The 15,194-nt window shown below is 41.6% G+C and overlaps 2 protein-coding genes across 2 annotated transcripts; one reads left to right on the top strand and one right to left on the bottom strand.

The window, feature by feature from the left end:
* The first annotated feature begins 886 nt into the window (after positions 1-886).
* Positions 887-10,448, top strand: syt19 (synaptotagmin XIX). Its single transcript, XM_071897847.2, has 9 exons — positions 887-1,121; positions 2,698-2,918; positions 3,016-3,089; positions 3,855-3,974; positions 4,636-4,821; positions 5,331-5,480; positions 6,046-6,165; positions 7,033-7,144; positions 8,728-10,448. The coding sequence occupies exons 2-9, from the start codon at positions 2,729-2,731 to the stop codon at positions 9,033-9,035; spliced, it is 1,260 nt and encodes a 419-aa protein (XP_071753948.2). The 5' UTR covers positions 887-1,121; positions 2,698-2,728; the 3' UTR covers positions 9,036-10,448.
* Positions 10,449-11,247: 799 nt separating this feature from the next.
* LOC144538557 (nuclear factor 7, ovary-like) lies at positions 11,248-14,744 on the bottom strand. The gene has a single exon (XM_078283122.1). The coding sequence runs from the start codon at positions 14,647-14,649 to the stop codon at positions 13,222-13,224; it is 1,428 nt and encodes a 475-aa protein (XP_078139248.1). The 5' UTR covers positions 14,650-14,744; the 3' UTR covers positions 11,248-13,221.
* Positions 14,745-15,194: the final 450 nt, after the last annotated feature.

Genomic DNA, 15,194 nt, shown 5'->3' with positions numbered 1-15,194 from the left:
CATTGTTAGCTATCCAGTGCTGAGTACATTTCCTTATTTCCCAATGTAACCAACACAATGGCCCTGTAGTTTAATGGGTCATGAATGGAATTAAGTTAACAGTGTCATTCTCTTCCATCTTGCAGGCCAGCAAACAAATAGTTGATGAGTTTACAACCAATGATGATAATGAAAATCATTCAGGACAAAAGGTTTGAACAGTTGAAGAGAGTTTAGTGTGTCTTATCGTGCTCAGTGTACGGTGCCTGTGCAGCTGATTTGGGTACAGCTGGATGATAAAACAGAGCTGGCACCGACTTATCAAATACAACCGGCTGGTGGAGCGCCTCAGTGCCTTGCTCATCCTAAAATGTATATACTGTATACTGAAATTCAACACAGAATTCTTGCTATGTAACAGCTTCTAAATCACAAGATATTGCACAAGACATTGCAGAAGACACAAGAAATTGCAGCTTATAAAATATACACAAAAACAGATAATATATCAACTGTACCATGAATTCATTCAAAACATGTTTAACAGCTAATGGACTGGAATTAGCAGGTATCTTTTATTTTTTTTTATTTTTTTCCGAAGGGGAGTGTGCATCCTCACTTCAAGCATTTTTTCATTGCAATAGGAATGATGACAAGTGCATATGTAGGGAGAAACACAGGACAGATAGCATATGCCTCTTATTTTAGGCATTTAGGCATTTAATCAATGGTAAATAAGGCAGAAGGCTGGGCAAGGAGGAACAGCAGTGAAATCTGTAGGAGGAAGAGAGCCGGGGACCTGGACCGTGTCAAGCTCTCTGAAACGTCACTTAAATCTAATCAGACCAGTTTGCCCAGAAAGGTGTGTCGGGAGTCAGGTGCTGCGTGTGTGTGTGTGTGTATGTGTGTATGTGTGTGTAGAGAGAGAGAATAGAGAGAGTGAGTGTGTCTGAGAGACAGACAGGATGAGTGTACGATAGAGTAACACAGCTAACAGAAACAGGAGGAACAGTTGGTGCTAATTTGAACATCTCAGCTGGACAGCTTTGCTCTGATGAAATTTTAACTTCAAAGCATGGATTTATAGCACAGGGTGATGTTTGCATTCCTGCAGAAAAAGAGTGGAGTTTTCAATACTTGAGGTAAACTGTTTATGTATTTCCTTCATTTGTGTGTGGAATATTTTGTGATGCAAGTGGAAAACAGCAACAGCATGCTCTAATTTAAATTTGCAAAAAAAATGTTTCACCGCAAACAAGTTCATATAAAGTAGACTGAATTATGTACAGCTATAACCAATAACTATAACCACTTCACATGTACAGTATATGACATATACTGTGACTGAGCTGAGAACAATAACTGTTTCTTCACTCTTTTCCATTTTATTCTATTGTTAAAAAATATTCAAAACTAAAGGGGGTTGTATAGTAAAATTTGTAAGTATACAGTGAGCCACATAAGTGGGCAGTGACACTGTTTGATGTTTTTTGCTTCATACCCATTTGTAATTCCACAAATGAGAATTCTGCATTAAACATTTTCTTATTTTAATAGGAACAGGCTACTACTGGCTGCTTTGTAGATTCTCCTTGCCAAGTTCAACTTGTTTTGCATAAAATGTCAGCAAGATAAGTGCTATTTGACTAGACAGTTCCTGATAGGTGATAAGCATGTCCTCCTGACCAGGCCACAGACGTCTCAATTTTCTTTACCTTAACTCTTGAGATAGCAGCGCAAGTACATTTTTACTTGTTAATTCATGCATACAGTATTTTTGTATTTGTGGGTTTCTATGCTCTGTGGTGGGGATGCATAAATGTAACATAAAGGTTATTTAATTGAGGTATCTATATTGTTGCTTTGTTGTAAGAATAGACAATTAGCAAGTTGAGATGTTATGGAGGTAACAAGTACTGTCGATAAGTAGTGTCTATTTATGACATAGTTTCAGTATAGACACATTGCAGGTCCATAGAATTGGCTGTACACAAATAACGTCTAAATCCAGGCTAGAAAAAGAGGGATACCTGAAAGAGACTGTGGTGTGGGTGTAGGTCAGCTTATTAACATAAGTAAAGGTGACTGGTCTGATAAAGAAGATGTGTTTCCACATTTAGGTTACTGTCCTATACATACACCTGTACACCTGTCCTTATCAGCCAGTGGGGATGTAAGTAAGAAAAGCATCCCATCTATCCTAATTGAGATGCCATAGATTTACCCTATTTGCTAAAATTCTGGTGTCAAATATGTACACTTCTCTGCCCTCAGGAAGTGAAAAATTAAAAAATCCAAAGTGTCTCCTAACCAGCAGTGAGCAGTGCTCCGTCCAGGGACTGCTGGACTCACCGACATTAGATCTTTTTCCTCTTTCGTTCCTTTGGTATCTTTGGTAGAAAGCACTGGTAAACATGAGCGTCCTGATGTCAAGTCATATGATTTCTGGGTATTGAAATTATTCAAACAATTGCCTCTCACAGCCATTTGGAGCCATGATTGATAGAGCAATGATGAAATTATAAGTTCCCAGTCAACAACAACACAGAACCATGTCTCTTCAGTTCTGTTAACATGGGCCCAAGCTTTAGAAATGCATTTTGCTATTCACAGCTGTTTCCCAAGAGTTATAGACCTCCAATATGGCTGCCAGAGGTTCTGTTGTGTCACCTGAAAGCCCTCCATAGTCTCCTTATGGGCTGTGTTCCTGTGTTGCAGAGGTATGTAGGACACATGGAGGCAGAGAGTCATGGTGATACTGATGGACTACCCAGCCTCTCTGTCTGCTGCAGAGCTGCGGATGCCCTTCTCAGACCCGGTCAAGTACTGCATCCTGGGCGTCTCCGTGACTCTCCTGCTGCTGGCCCTGGGCATCCTGCTGTGGCAGGCCATCAGATGCTGCACACACACACACACCACACACACCACGCAAGATACTGGTGAGTACGAGGGAGGAGAAGAGGATAGAATATATGATGTTGGCTGTGTGACCAAGAAAGTAATCAACAACAAGCTTGTGTCTGAATCTTACTCCAGGAAACAGTGGCCTGCTCTACTCTGATGACAAGTGCTCAACACCAGGAAACTACTCAGGAGCTCCAAGTACTAAGGTGAGACATGCAGCAGGAAACTGCTGGGGGGAAAGCTGGTGATGAATTAGAATATGAATATGTTCAACATAAAAAAACCCTAAAAAGATTAATGGGTTAATGGGAACGAAATTCACAGCAGCACCTATACGTTATTATCCTTGATTCAGATGACCAATTTTTCAGAGCAAATCTGGGGGCATTTGTGGTTTTGTTTGGCTAAGTGAAGAATGGGAAGTGGGAAATGTCTCAGGAAGCCGAATCTGAATTAAGAAAACTGAATTTGGAAAACTGACTTTGAAGTCATAGTTAAATTCAATAATAATCGCATTCAGTTTCAAGCTGTTGCATTCAATTTCAAATTGTGCATTACAAATTTTATTTTTGAATTCAGTCATTTAACAGTTCAATATGAGCATGAGAAAGGAGAGCTTTGCCATCAGCCTTGATTATGGTTGTCATTAGAAATATGTGACAGCATTTAGCTTGGTTGTATGGTTATACAGTATATTGTAGTTTATGTGTGAGCACCTTAGGAGTCAGGCTGGTTTTGTACACAGACCAAACCAAACACTGGGCGAGGTGTGTGTCTGTGTGAGACCGATGTAGGATGTTGGTATGCTGCTTGTATGTGAGCAGCGCTGGATTAATGTGGGTATTTGTTTAGACAAGGGAGAGTTGACACTAGTCAAGTCAAATAAAACCAATGGACTGCTGCCTGTGTCATGTGCTGCAGTTGTCTTAGAAAACACGATGTGTGTGTGCGTGTATGTGTGTGCTCCCCAGGTGGAGGATGTGGGCACGGAGGCCCGCAGGCTGAGTCGCTGTCTGTCTCTGGGCTCGTTCCCCTCCTCAGGACCCAGCCAGGCAGAAGGGGAGCCGGGGGAGCAGGCCAACCTGGAGAGGGTAAGAGACATTCATGTTCCTGGTGTCAAATCTCGTAACTTTTTTTTTTTGTGTTTTATAATTTTCTTAGTTGAATGGCTTATACACAATCTAAACGACCCTTGAACTTATGAAACCTATTCCAGTCACATTATGTAAAATATAATTTCTAGAAACATCGGAAACAATATCAGTTCAGTATCAATTTTGGTTTTTAAGGCATATACAGTATGTTGTACTTTTAATACTGATTTTATCCCTCTAAATCTATTTTTATTAGCATGTGCAGAGACTAATTAATGAAAAAATTAAGCACATTACGGTACATTTTCTAAGCAAAATTGGACATTTTTTGTATTGGGGGTATTTGAGCAAAAAAAATTTAAAATAAAATAATAATAGTTTTTAGTGAAAGCACATAACTACAGAAAAGGTTTCAAATGGTGGCAGGAATAGAGATTTAAAAAGCCATAGTTGAAGAGAAGGGAAAGTCTGCAATTCTCCTCAAACCAAAAAACATAACAGAGATTTTATTTTTATTTGGCAAATGTGTATATAATTCATGTACATTTGAAAACTGAAAGAAGACACCAACCACAAAGAAGAGACACTTTTCCAGCATTGTCCTTGTTACTAAAAAGTAAAGTCAGAGTTAATACAGCCGTCCACACACCCACTCCAGGTCCATGGATCGCTGCGTTTCTCCCTGTACTTCGACCGGCTGCAGTCCCGCCTGGTGGTCACCGTGCTGCAGGCAGAGGGGCTGCAGGGGCGCAGCCACACCCAAAGCCTCCAGCCCTTTGTCAGGCTGAGACTGATGTGGGCAGGATCAGAGGGAGTGGAAGTGGAGGAGTTTTTGGATGAGGAGGTAATCTGGTTTCTATGTGATATTAGAATTCAGCTGCGTTGGGTAGTGTAGGCATTTCACATTACAGTTTAATTGAAAGCACGCTGATTGAAATGAAATTAGAATGTGAATTGAATGCATTGAAGATTGTTAACTTAAAGCTGCACTAGGCAACTTTGCACATCAGCGACCCGATATGGCATATATGCTCAATAATGACAAGATGAATCAGAAAGAAAATGCTCCAATCACAACAACACCTGCCTCCTCAATAGTGACGCTAAACAGGCAACACATCTACAACATGTCAGTTAGGGGGATGGGATGCTCTTCTCTGTTGCACCCCACTTCCTGATGTAGACTGATGCAACAACTGTGTTTTAAATCTTGGCTAGAGCAGCTTTAATATACCTAATGGTGCAGGATTACCTGTGATTTATAAAGACATACCTTAACTTTTTCATTTAAAAGCAATTAGCGCTGCCTCTGTACTGTACAGGTGTTATGGATTATTGCTGTGATCCTCCTAGGGTGAAGGGGCGGCTCATGTTCTCTGCACAGTGCTGGAGGAGTGGCGGACACGCATAGTGAAAGACAGCTGCAACCCTTTGTTTGGAGACCAGTTCAGCTGCAGCCTGCAAGAGGAGGAGGAGCTGCATCACATCACACTCAGGATGGAGGTGCTGCAGTAGAGAAACACATCTGTCACACTCAGTATCTCTCAAATCAAAGAAAAACATTTTTACATTCACAGCTATGAAAGACAGTTCACAGTTCAACTAGTTTACAAGCAATCAAGCTTCTACATTTTTCAATTTAATAGTGTCACTTTTGCCAAATAGTGTCAAACCGCATGGTCAAAACTATTTTCTGAATACTAATATCATTCAAGTCTAAATACACTAAAGATTTTGTGACATATTTCACATTTTAGGGATTTAGCTGACACTCTTATCCAGAGCAATTTACAATGAGTGCAACAGTAGAATGAGTTTAAATTCCTACATCATCAACACAAGCAACAGTAAGGATTGCAAGGGCCAGAGCCTGACAGTAGATATAACAAACATTCCTCTGTCCCATCATGTATAATAGAGAAGCACTAGGTGAAGAAATAAGAGCTAAGGAGAGAAGTAAGAAAGGTTTTCAGTATTGTGGGACTCTATAACTAAACTGCCTGTCATGTGTGTATGTGTGTGTGTGTGTGTGTGTGTGTGTGTGTGTGTGTGTGTGTGTGTGTGTCAGGTGAGGGACTTTGATAAGTTCTCCAGACACATGGTGTTAGGAGAGGTGAGGCTTCCTCTGGGGCAGCTCAAGATCTCCTATCCTCTGGAAGTACAAGAGGATCTGCAGGCACCTCAGAAGGTGGGACACACACACACACACACACACACACACACACACGCATACAGGTAAACATACACATACAGTTGTGTTTGTACTTGCACGCATACACACGTGCGTGCGCACACACATGCACTCACAGGTATGCAAACAGATATGTGGACTATATGTTTGTCTTTGTGTTTCTCTGTCTCTCTCAGATGAAATGGTTTAAGAAATGTTCCTCTTACACTGGATTTAAACTAACAAACCTGAGCCTGTCTGTTGAAATGATTATAAAACAAAAAAATGAGAATAAGTTGACAAAACCCTCACATTCCTTAGGTCTTTCAAATTGATATAAGTGCAGATCTGAGTGGTGGTGTTTTCACATTTGTTTTTAGCAATTGTGACTGCTAGTACCAACTGTAAGTAACTTGTAATAACAACGCTTGTCCATATAACAAAAGTAACCAATATCAACATGTGTTGCAATTGTCAGGAGCATATGTTTATGTAACTCCAAAATTGTATTGCTTTATTGTTTTATTACCTCCTCCAAGGACGTTACGTTTTCATCCCTGTTAGTTAGTTTGTCTGTTTGTCTGACAGCAGAATATGTTCAGTGTTAGCGGAGGTTTGCGCTCTCCGAGTGCCGTCTAGTTGTTGCTGTTTTTATTGCTTATTTTATATTTTTGTGCTTATATTCTAGTCTTTTTTCCCTGCTGAATCCTGTCACTTTTGCTACTGCAACAACCTAATTTCTCCACAGGGATCAATAAAGTTTCATCTTATCTTTTATTTTTTATGTTATTATTGTTTGTAATGTTCTTATTGTATTATGAATGTATATTATATTGAATTTAAAAGATTTCTTTAATTGAAAAAAAAATGTCTCTCTGTGCACAGGATCTGGTGGGAAAGGTGCTTCTCTCTCTGAAGTTTCTTCCCACGTCTCAGAGGCTGGAGGTCGGACTGCTAAAGATCAGAACGCTGCCCACTGAGACACACTCAGATACCGGTAAACACACACACACACACACACACACACACACACACACACACACACACACATGAACAGAGCTGCCTACTGAGACACACTCAGATACCGGTAAACAACACACACACACACACACACACACACACACAAACAGAGCTGCCCACTGAGACACACTCAGATACCGGTAAACAACACACACACACACACACACACACACACACACACACAAACAGAGCTGCCCACTGAGACACACTCAGATACCGGTAAACAACACACACACACACACACACACACAGAGCTGCCCACTGAGACACACTCAGATACCGGTAAACAACACACACACACACACACACACACACACACACGAACAGAGCTGCCTACTGAGACACACTCAGATACCGGTAAACAACACACACACACACACACACACATGAACAGAGCTGCCTACTGACACACACTCAGATACCGGTAAACAACACACACACACACACACACACACACACACATGAACAGAACTGCCTACTGAGACACACTCAGATACCGGTAAACAACACACACACACACACACACACACATGAACAGAGCTGCCTACTGAGACACACTCAGATACCGGTAAACAACACACACACACACACACACACACACACACATGAACAGAGCTGCCTACTGAGACACACTCAGATACCGGTAAACAACACACACACACACACACACACACACACATGAACAGAACTGCCTACTGAGACACACTCAGATACCGGTAAACAACACACACACACACACACACACACACACATGAACAGAGCTGCCTACTGAGACACACTCAGATACCGGTAAACAACACACACACACACACACACACACACACACACGAACAGAGCTGCCTACTGAGACACACTCAGATACCGGTAAACAACACACACACACACACACACACACACACACACGAACAGAGCTGCCTACTGAGACACACTCAGATACCGGTAAACAACACACACACACACACACACACATGAACAGAGCTGCCTACTGACACACACTCAGATACCGGTAAACAACACACACACACACACACACACACACACACATGAACAGAACTGCCTACTGAGACACACTCAGATACCGGTAAACAACACACACACACACACACACACACATGAACAGAGCTGCCTACTGAGACACACTCAGATACCGGTAAACAACACACACACACACACACACACACACACATGAACAGAACTGCCTACTGAGACACACTCAGATACCGGTAAACAACACACACACACACACACACACACACACATGAACAGAGCTGCCTACTGAGACACACTCAGATACCGGTAAACAACACACACACACACACACACACACACACACACGAACAGAGCTGCCTACTGAGACACACTCAGATACCGGTAAACAACACACACACACACACACACACACACACACACACACGAACAGAGCTGCCTACTGAGACACACTCAGATACCGGTAAACAACACACACGCACACACACACACACACACACACACACACACACGAACAGAGCTGCCCGCTGTCATACACATAATGTATAATTCATGTTTGATGCCCTGTTGCAGTGCTGTATGCCCGGATCAGCGTACAGTGCAACCAGTGCAAGCTACGGCACCAGAAGACCTCAGCGGTGGCCCGGTCCCAGGTGACTGTCTTCAACCAGGTCCTCATGTTCTCCCTACCGGAGTTTCCTCTCGAACAGTGTAAGATCCTGGTCTCCGTGTACGAGACCCGCACAACTAAGAAGTCGTCCAAGCGCGTGATTGGCCAGTCGACTGTGGGGAAGGGGAGGAGTTCTGAAGACCGGCACTGGAGCCTGATGATGCGCTCGGTCCGACAGCCAATAGCAAAGTGGCATCGCCTGTTCATCTGATTTATGACTCCCCATCTTCGGTTGTAGGCTGAAATCTCAAGAAGTGCCTCATGTTGTCCTCTTCCCACTGAATGTCTTCTCCTCTCTACTCACTCTACTTTAAAATAAAAAATAATCCCCTTTATCTCTCTCCTTAACTCTCATTCTGTTTCTTTCCCCAACACTCACTCTTGCATGACAACTCGAATATAGAGAGGGCTGTAATAAATATCAGGCCCTGACCTTTGCACTCCTTTTTTTTGTTTGATTGTAATTGTTGTGATATCGTAATTGAAGCTTATTGTACTTTTGCACTCATTGCACTCAGTGAATAATTGTACTGTTTGATATTGTTGGCCTATTTGACTTTTTACTGTGTTGTTCTTTTCATGTTTGTTTTTAAAACTGCACATTCTGCATAAATCAGTTGTTTTATTGCAAGTCAGAATGTTAAAGGATCAACCTGGGCCTTATTTTCCTAGTTTTTGCCATCATCACAGTTGATTGTGTTCAAAATGTCATCACTTACTTCACTGTAGAGCTTGATGTAGCTTCAGTTAGCCTGGAGTGCTGCTGTGCAACACACATCCACAGAGCAAATGTATCCTACTGTCCAACAGTTGAAACCAAAAAGCGATTAAATCACGTCCTTTCAACACAATAACACTCACACTAACAATACTACTCACGGCCCAGGTTGAAAATAAGTGGAATTGTCCTTTAAATACACTCAAACTAATGTGCTTAGAGAGTGTAAGCTAAATGCCTACAGTGTAAATGTAAGTAAAGTCAGGCCATTTAAAGGCACTAGAGGGCGTGCAGGTTCAGTGGATAGTAGGGTTGGTGGTTGGACAGCCTCATGCAGCCTCTCATTCATCATTCATTTGTGATTTTATGTTGAACCAGAGATGAACTGGGCATGCTCCACTCCAACTGAAGTACAAACTGAAATCCAGATGTTCCCAAGGCCGTCATGGTCTACTGTCTTAGTGAAAACTTCTAACCTCTTCCAGGGATCCAAGTGTTTTTGTCTCATGTCATGTCTCAGGGAATGTCACTTAGAAATGTACTTAGTCAATAAAGGTGACTGTCGATAACACCAGACATCCCACCCTAGAAAAGCTGATTTCAGGGAGGTGTGTGACTGACCTGATAATATGCGACGAGTGCAGGGTTAGTGTTGCCTGGTGTCCAGCCTCCATCAATCGCAGTCTTTAGTACGTTTTGCTATGCCATGCGATTCATGGGGGCTGGACGCCAGGCAAGGGTCAGTGGTTCGAGGCAGGCTTTCCTCTCTAGTCTGTCTAGTTCTTGCTCTTATCTCTATGCTCTGTACAGTCTGCTGCTCTTGTTATCTCTGATAAATGCTTTAGGTGCTTCAATTCTTCATATTTTTTTTCATTGCAATAAATAATAAATGTTTCATTAGGTTAATTTCTTTCTGCTCTTCTCATAAAGTCTGCCCTGTTCTTCCTCTCTGTAAATGGTACAGGATTGTACTTCATTTTAATAATGAACCACTTAAAATTGATAGGCAACAAAGCTGAATAAGTTAGGATAATATCACTTGACACAATAATTTATTTTTTTGATCTTTTCAGGTATGTTAGGCCTTCTTTCATGTTAAAGCAATTGAATCTAACTTGGTTCCTTGTATCAAATTAGAGAAAACAGTTTTCACTTCACCACTCCAGACTTACTGTATAGACATCTATATCTATATTTAACACGTTTTCTAGCCCATGCTGCACATGAGACATAGACTCACCTCAACGTGTCGTTTACAATCATTCAAACCACCGTGGGCAACAGAAAAAATCTGGGGGCAAACTCCGGGCAAAACTCCAATTGTTTTGAACAGGCTTCAGGCAGAGGTACGCCTTCATCTAATCAGATGAGAAGTGGATTTTATACTTCTACTTCATATTTACTTTTTCGGAGGCTCGGCATGTTGATATTTTGGAGTGCGCGCGCAGTTTGATAGACTCGAGAAGTCGAGCGCATTTCACGTGTTGGTAAGCCCGTCCAGATGTGTAAATGACAGGTCAGCTAACAAGACTGACATGAATAGGCACCAACCTGGTTTTGCGTGAAGCACATTGGAGTAGATTTTTTTTTTTTTGTCGTCTGTGGGTCGGGGATTTGCGGGAGATTTGTCATCACTCGCGGGTGTCGGGAGCCAATGGTCCTATACGGGAGACTCCCGGAGCTTCCTGGAGAGGTGGGATGTCTGTAACACATCCATACAGTGATGATTAATGCAGTAGTTTTCTCTTATGGTAGGTGCGGTAATTTGCCCAAACAGCTTTCTGAATTGCCAACATCCCACATTAGTCAAACACACAAAAAATGTCAGCGGTTAAATGGATCCCGGGTTCAAGCCCTTGAGTTGAAGCAAGCATCCGGCCTGCTGAACTGTTCTTGATCTGCCAGCTGCTGCTGGTCTGAAGCTGATCCTGTTCTGACTTGGAGGCCAGGAAGCAAAAGTAGAAAGTATCACATTGTTATTTTTTAAAGTCTTCCATAATTCTTCTAAAGGGAAATGATTGAATCATTTGATCTTGAATGTACTTATGGAAGCACTTCATTGAAGAACACATGTAATTTATGCACCTAATCTCACAAATTTTCCAAAACTTTCATTATTCTTGGACAATTTCATTTGGACTAAGAGTTTAAGTGATGACATCGAGAGGACGCTTATTCTTGTGACATAAGGAGAGAGACGAGTGCAACAAAGGGCAGCCTTTGTTTTGTATTTTAGAAATAAATACACAGATACTGATTTGGTTGTGTTGGTTGTTTCTATTCCAAAATGCATTATTTATTAACATGAGATCACCAGACGAGCTCCATAATAAAGTACCAACATGAAAGTAAAGGATAAGGAGGATTCTGCACTAAATGAAAATACAATTGTTCCCCTCAAATGTTCTTTTCGCAGTATATAAAGACAGGAACATGTACATGGGATAAAACCACCTAAAGTCAGTTTACTCACCATTTTATTTGTGGAATACAGTTGAACTATCTTTTTAACAATCTTTGATATAAATCCCTAGTGTATTACATCATAGTAAGTAGCATCAATCTGATAAAAATGATATTAAAATGTAGTCTAAGAGAAAAAAAGAAAACGTAATTGATTTTTGACTTGATTTTTGTTTGTTGTTACACAATAAAAGGCTGAATCAGAAAACATATCAGATCATTTGGTTCCACAGTGTAAACCAACAGACCCACAAAACTGAAATACCTCAAGATGCAGGAATATTACACACTAAAACTGATGACTAATGATGGAAACAAAAAAAAAACGCAAACATAAAAAATCATTTTTCTGTACAATTTATTGTTCCGAATATCAACAGCACAAATTATTCTGTTCTGTTGATATATATTATATTGTTGTCTAATTAGATACCAAGAAGCTGACCATGCTAATATGTATAATCTAAAGAAGCAATGAGCAAAATTTACAATTGCAGTCAATTAATTGTAAAATGTCAAAATTGACTGTATGAGCACTCAAAGACAGTAGTCACCACTTTTAATAAATCTTTGCTAAACAAAGTATGAAGATCCTTGAAAAAACACTTTTAACTCTCTTTTAACAGTAATTTCCACCAAGTTTTCTGTAGATATACAAGCACAAATAATAAGGGAGCAGACCCAGAATGGTCTTGTTGATTACAGTGTACCAATGAAACTTTGAGTGTAAAGGCCAAGCCTATCACAGGCCAACTCACTAGTAATAAACCTCAATGCTTCATGACAGCGGTATGCAGGAAGTAGATAAATCATTACACTGACAAGCCATGTCTGGTCCATCCTGCATAGTAACACATGACATGTTACTTAAAAAATATCTGTAAAAATTAAAAGCTTAGTGCACTTAATATGAACACATGTTTACATGAAGTTCATCTTTTACCTATCATTTTTAAGACTTGCAAAATGACAATTTCAACTGAGCAAATGTTCTACAGTAAGGGAGAACAGGGTAAAACTAGGCACTTTTTATGGTTTGTGCTATTATGATTTAAAATAAATCATCTTACTCAGAGGCACAACTCTCTCACACACAAGCATGCATGCACGCACGCACACAAACACACACACATACACACACACGCACGCACACGCATACACACACACACACACACACACACACACACACACACACACACACACACGTCCCTTAACATCACAGAGAAGGCTCCGCTTGCCAGACTTTGATATCAGTGGTCTCTGCATCGCCACCCTTTCCAACATTGAAACATGGGTAGAGTTTCTCAGTGAAAGTGTCTCTGTGAGTGTAGATGTGAGTCTTGTCCTCAGCGTCGTAGAAGGACAGCTCCCCCCTGTCATAGTCCAGCTGGACTCTGATCCTCTGGAGACTCTTCTTCACTGTGAGGATCTGACCAAGCACATTACTGTATTTTCCACTGCAATGCCCTAAACACCAGATTCCATATTTTGGTGTGAAATCTAACTTCCCCTTCCTGTCAGCTGACTCTTTGGCCAAACCCACATTCCAGACAGGATGATCTCCCACCTCCACCTCCCAGCTGTGTTTCCCTGAGCTGAAGCCCTCAGAGCCCAGAACAGTGGCATACTTCTTGTTTCTCTCTGGGTTGTCAGGGAGCTGCTGCCATGTGTCTCCATATCTCACACTGGTCAGGTCATCAGACAGAGAGAGACAGGGGTGTGTAGTGTTTGGGTCCAGAATGACAGGACTTAACTTGACCTTCCCCTTCATCTTCTCCCAGACTCTGAAGGACAGGTTGCCCAGGTGTTTGGCCACATCTACCAGCGCTCCTGAGACCAGCTGTGGATCCGGCAGTGAGCACTGGGCTCTGGCGCTGGTCTGAGTGGGTTTATAACTGGTGAGGAACGGCACGTTGGGTTTCTGCAGGTCTTCTTCAACAGCAGAGATACTGCCTGAGAGAGAGGACATCTTCTCCTGCATGATCTTCATCTCTCTGGCGACAGTCTTCCCCCTCTGCTCCTCTTCCTCCCTCAGAGCCGCCAGTCTGGCCTCCTCTTCCTCTTTCAGGAACTGGTGGAGCTTGTGGAACTCTGCTCTGATCTGCCTCTCTGTGGCCACCAGCTGGTTCTTGGAGTGTTGAACCACTTTGTTGTATGTCTTCTCAACCTCTGTGTATTTGTTCCTTTTGTCCTGTAGAGACCTTAAGTCAGATCTCAGCTGCTCCTTCAGGTCGCTGACTGCTTCTTCTATAGGAACCACCTTGTGACCGTGGTGGTGAGGGAACTCACAGACATGACACACAGCTTTCTCTTCCTCCTTACAGAACCATTTAGGCTCTTCTGGATGTTTACTACACACCACCTCCACTTTCTCCTCTCCTTTATCTGTCTCAGATGACCCAGCTTTCTGTCTCCCAGCGTAGGAGTCAGCTAGATCCTTCAGTGTAAAGGTCACAGGTGGATGATCCTTTGAGGATTTTCTTTTACAAATGGGACAGTTCTTGTTTTTATCTTGTTCCCAGAATTTTTTCAGGCAGCTGGAACAGAAGCTGTGGCCGCAGCTCAGAGACACAGGATCTCTGAAAGTCTCTGAACACACATGGCAACTCAAGTAGCTTTCAAAAAGAGATGTTTTCTCAGCCATTTGCTTTGGTGTCTGAATGATCTTTCAATAGCAAGACTCACCAAATCACACTCACTCCAACTTGCTGCTTACAATCCTCCAAATGTGTTTTTCAGAGGAAATCCCACAGCCTGTAATGGCGTCTCCGCTCTGTTCAGCAATGTCAAAATCTACTTTCAATTTCACTTAACCTCTGTCATGAGTTAACTATTACTGTAATGTTGGGAAATGCTGCCATCTGATTTTGTGACCAGCAGATGGTGCTGTTTCTGTCTTTAAGAATAAAATATAACAGTGAATCTTGGATGGAGTAGTGGCTTGTCCAGCCGCTCTGGACAAAACCTGGAGCACAGGGAGCAACATATGTAAGAAGAGATCAGACTGTCAGCAATACATATCCGCCATTTATAATATTAATAAACTTTATTCATATAGAACTGATCGAAAAACAGAGTGACAAAATGTTTCATATAGAATAAAAATAAATAAAACCCATGACCCAAGAGATCAAAAGGATAGGGATGAATAAAAAGAATAAAGGACAGATTAAGAGATAACCTAACATC

The sequence above is a fragment of the Centroberyx gerrardi genome, chromosome 4 (genome assembly GCF_048128805.1).
Source record: "Centroberyx gerrardi isolate f3 chromosome 4, fCenGer3.hap1.cur.20231027, whole genome shotgun sequence".
NCBI classification, from domain to species: domain Eukaryota; kingdom Metazoa; phylum Chordata; class Actinopteri; order Beryciformes; family Berycidae; genus Centroberyx; species Centroberyx gerrardi.
Note: the sequence above shows the minus strand (reverse complement) of the source record. Positions and strands in the feature narration are given on the sequence as shown.

What these genes read in the sequence shown, in the direction of transcription:
- syt19 (XM_071897847.2), top strand. Translation starts at nt 2,729, where the DNA reads ATGGTGATACTGATGGACTACCCAGCCTCTCTGTCTGCTGCAGAGCTG. An exon ending in AGGAGTTTTTGGATGAGGAG is followed by an intron (nt 4,822 to 5,330) that starts GTAATCTGGTTT and finishes TGATCCTCCTAG; the next exon opens with GGTGAAGGGGCGGCTCATGT. An exon ending in TGAGACACACTCAGATACCG is followed by an intron (nt 7,145 to 8,727) that starts GTAAACACACAC and finishes GCCCTGTTGCAG; the next exon opens with TGCTGTATGCCCGGATCAGC.
- LOC144538557 (XM_078283122.1), bottom strand. Translation starts at nt 14,649, where the DNA reads ATGGCTGAGAAAACATCTCTTTTTGAAAGCTACTTGAGTTGCCATGTG.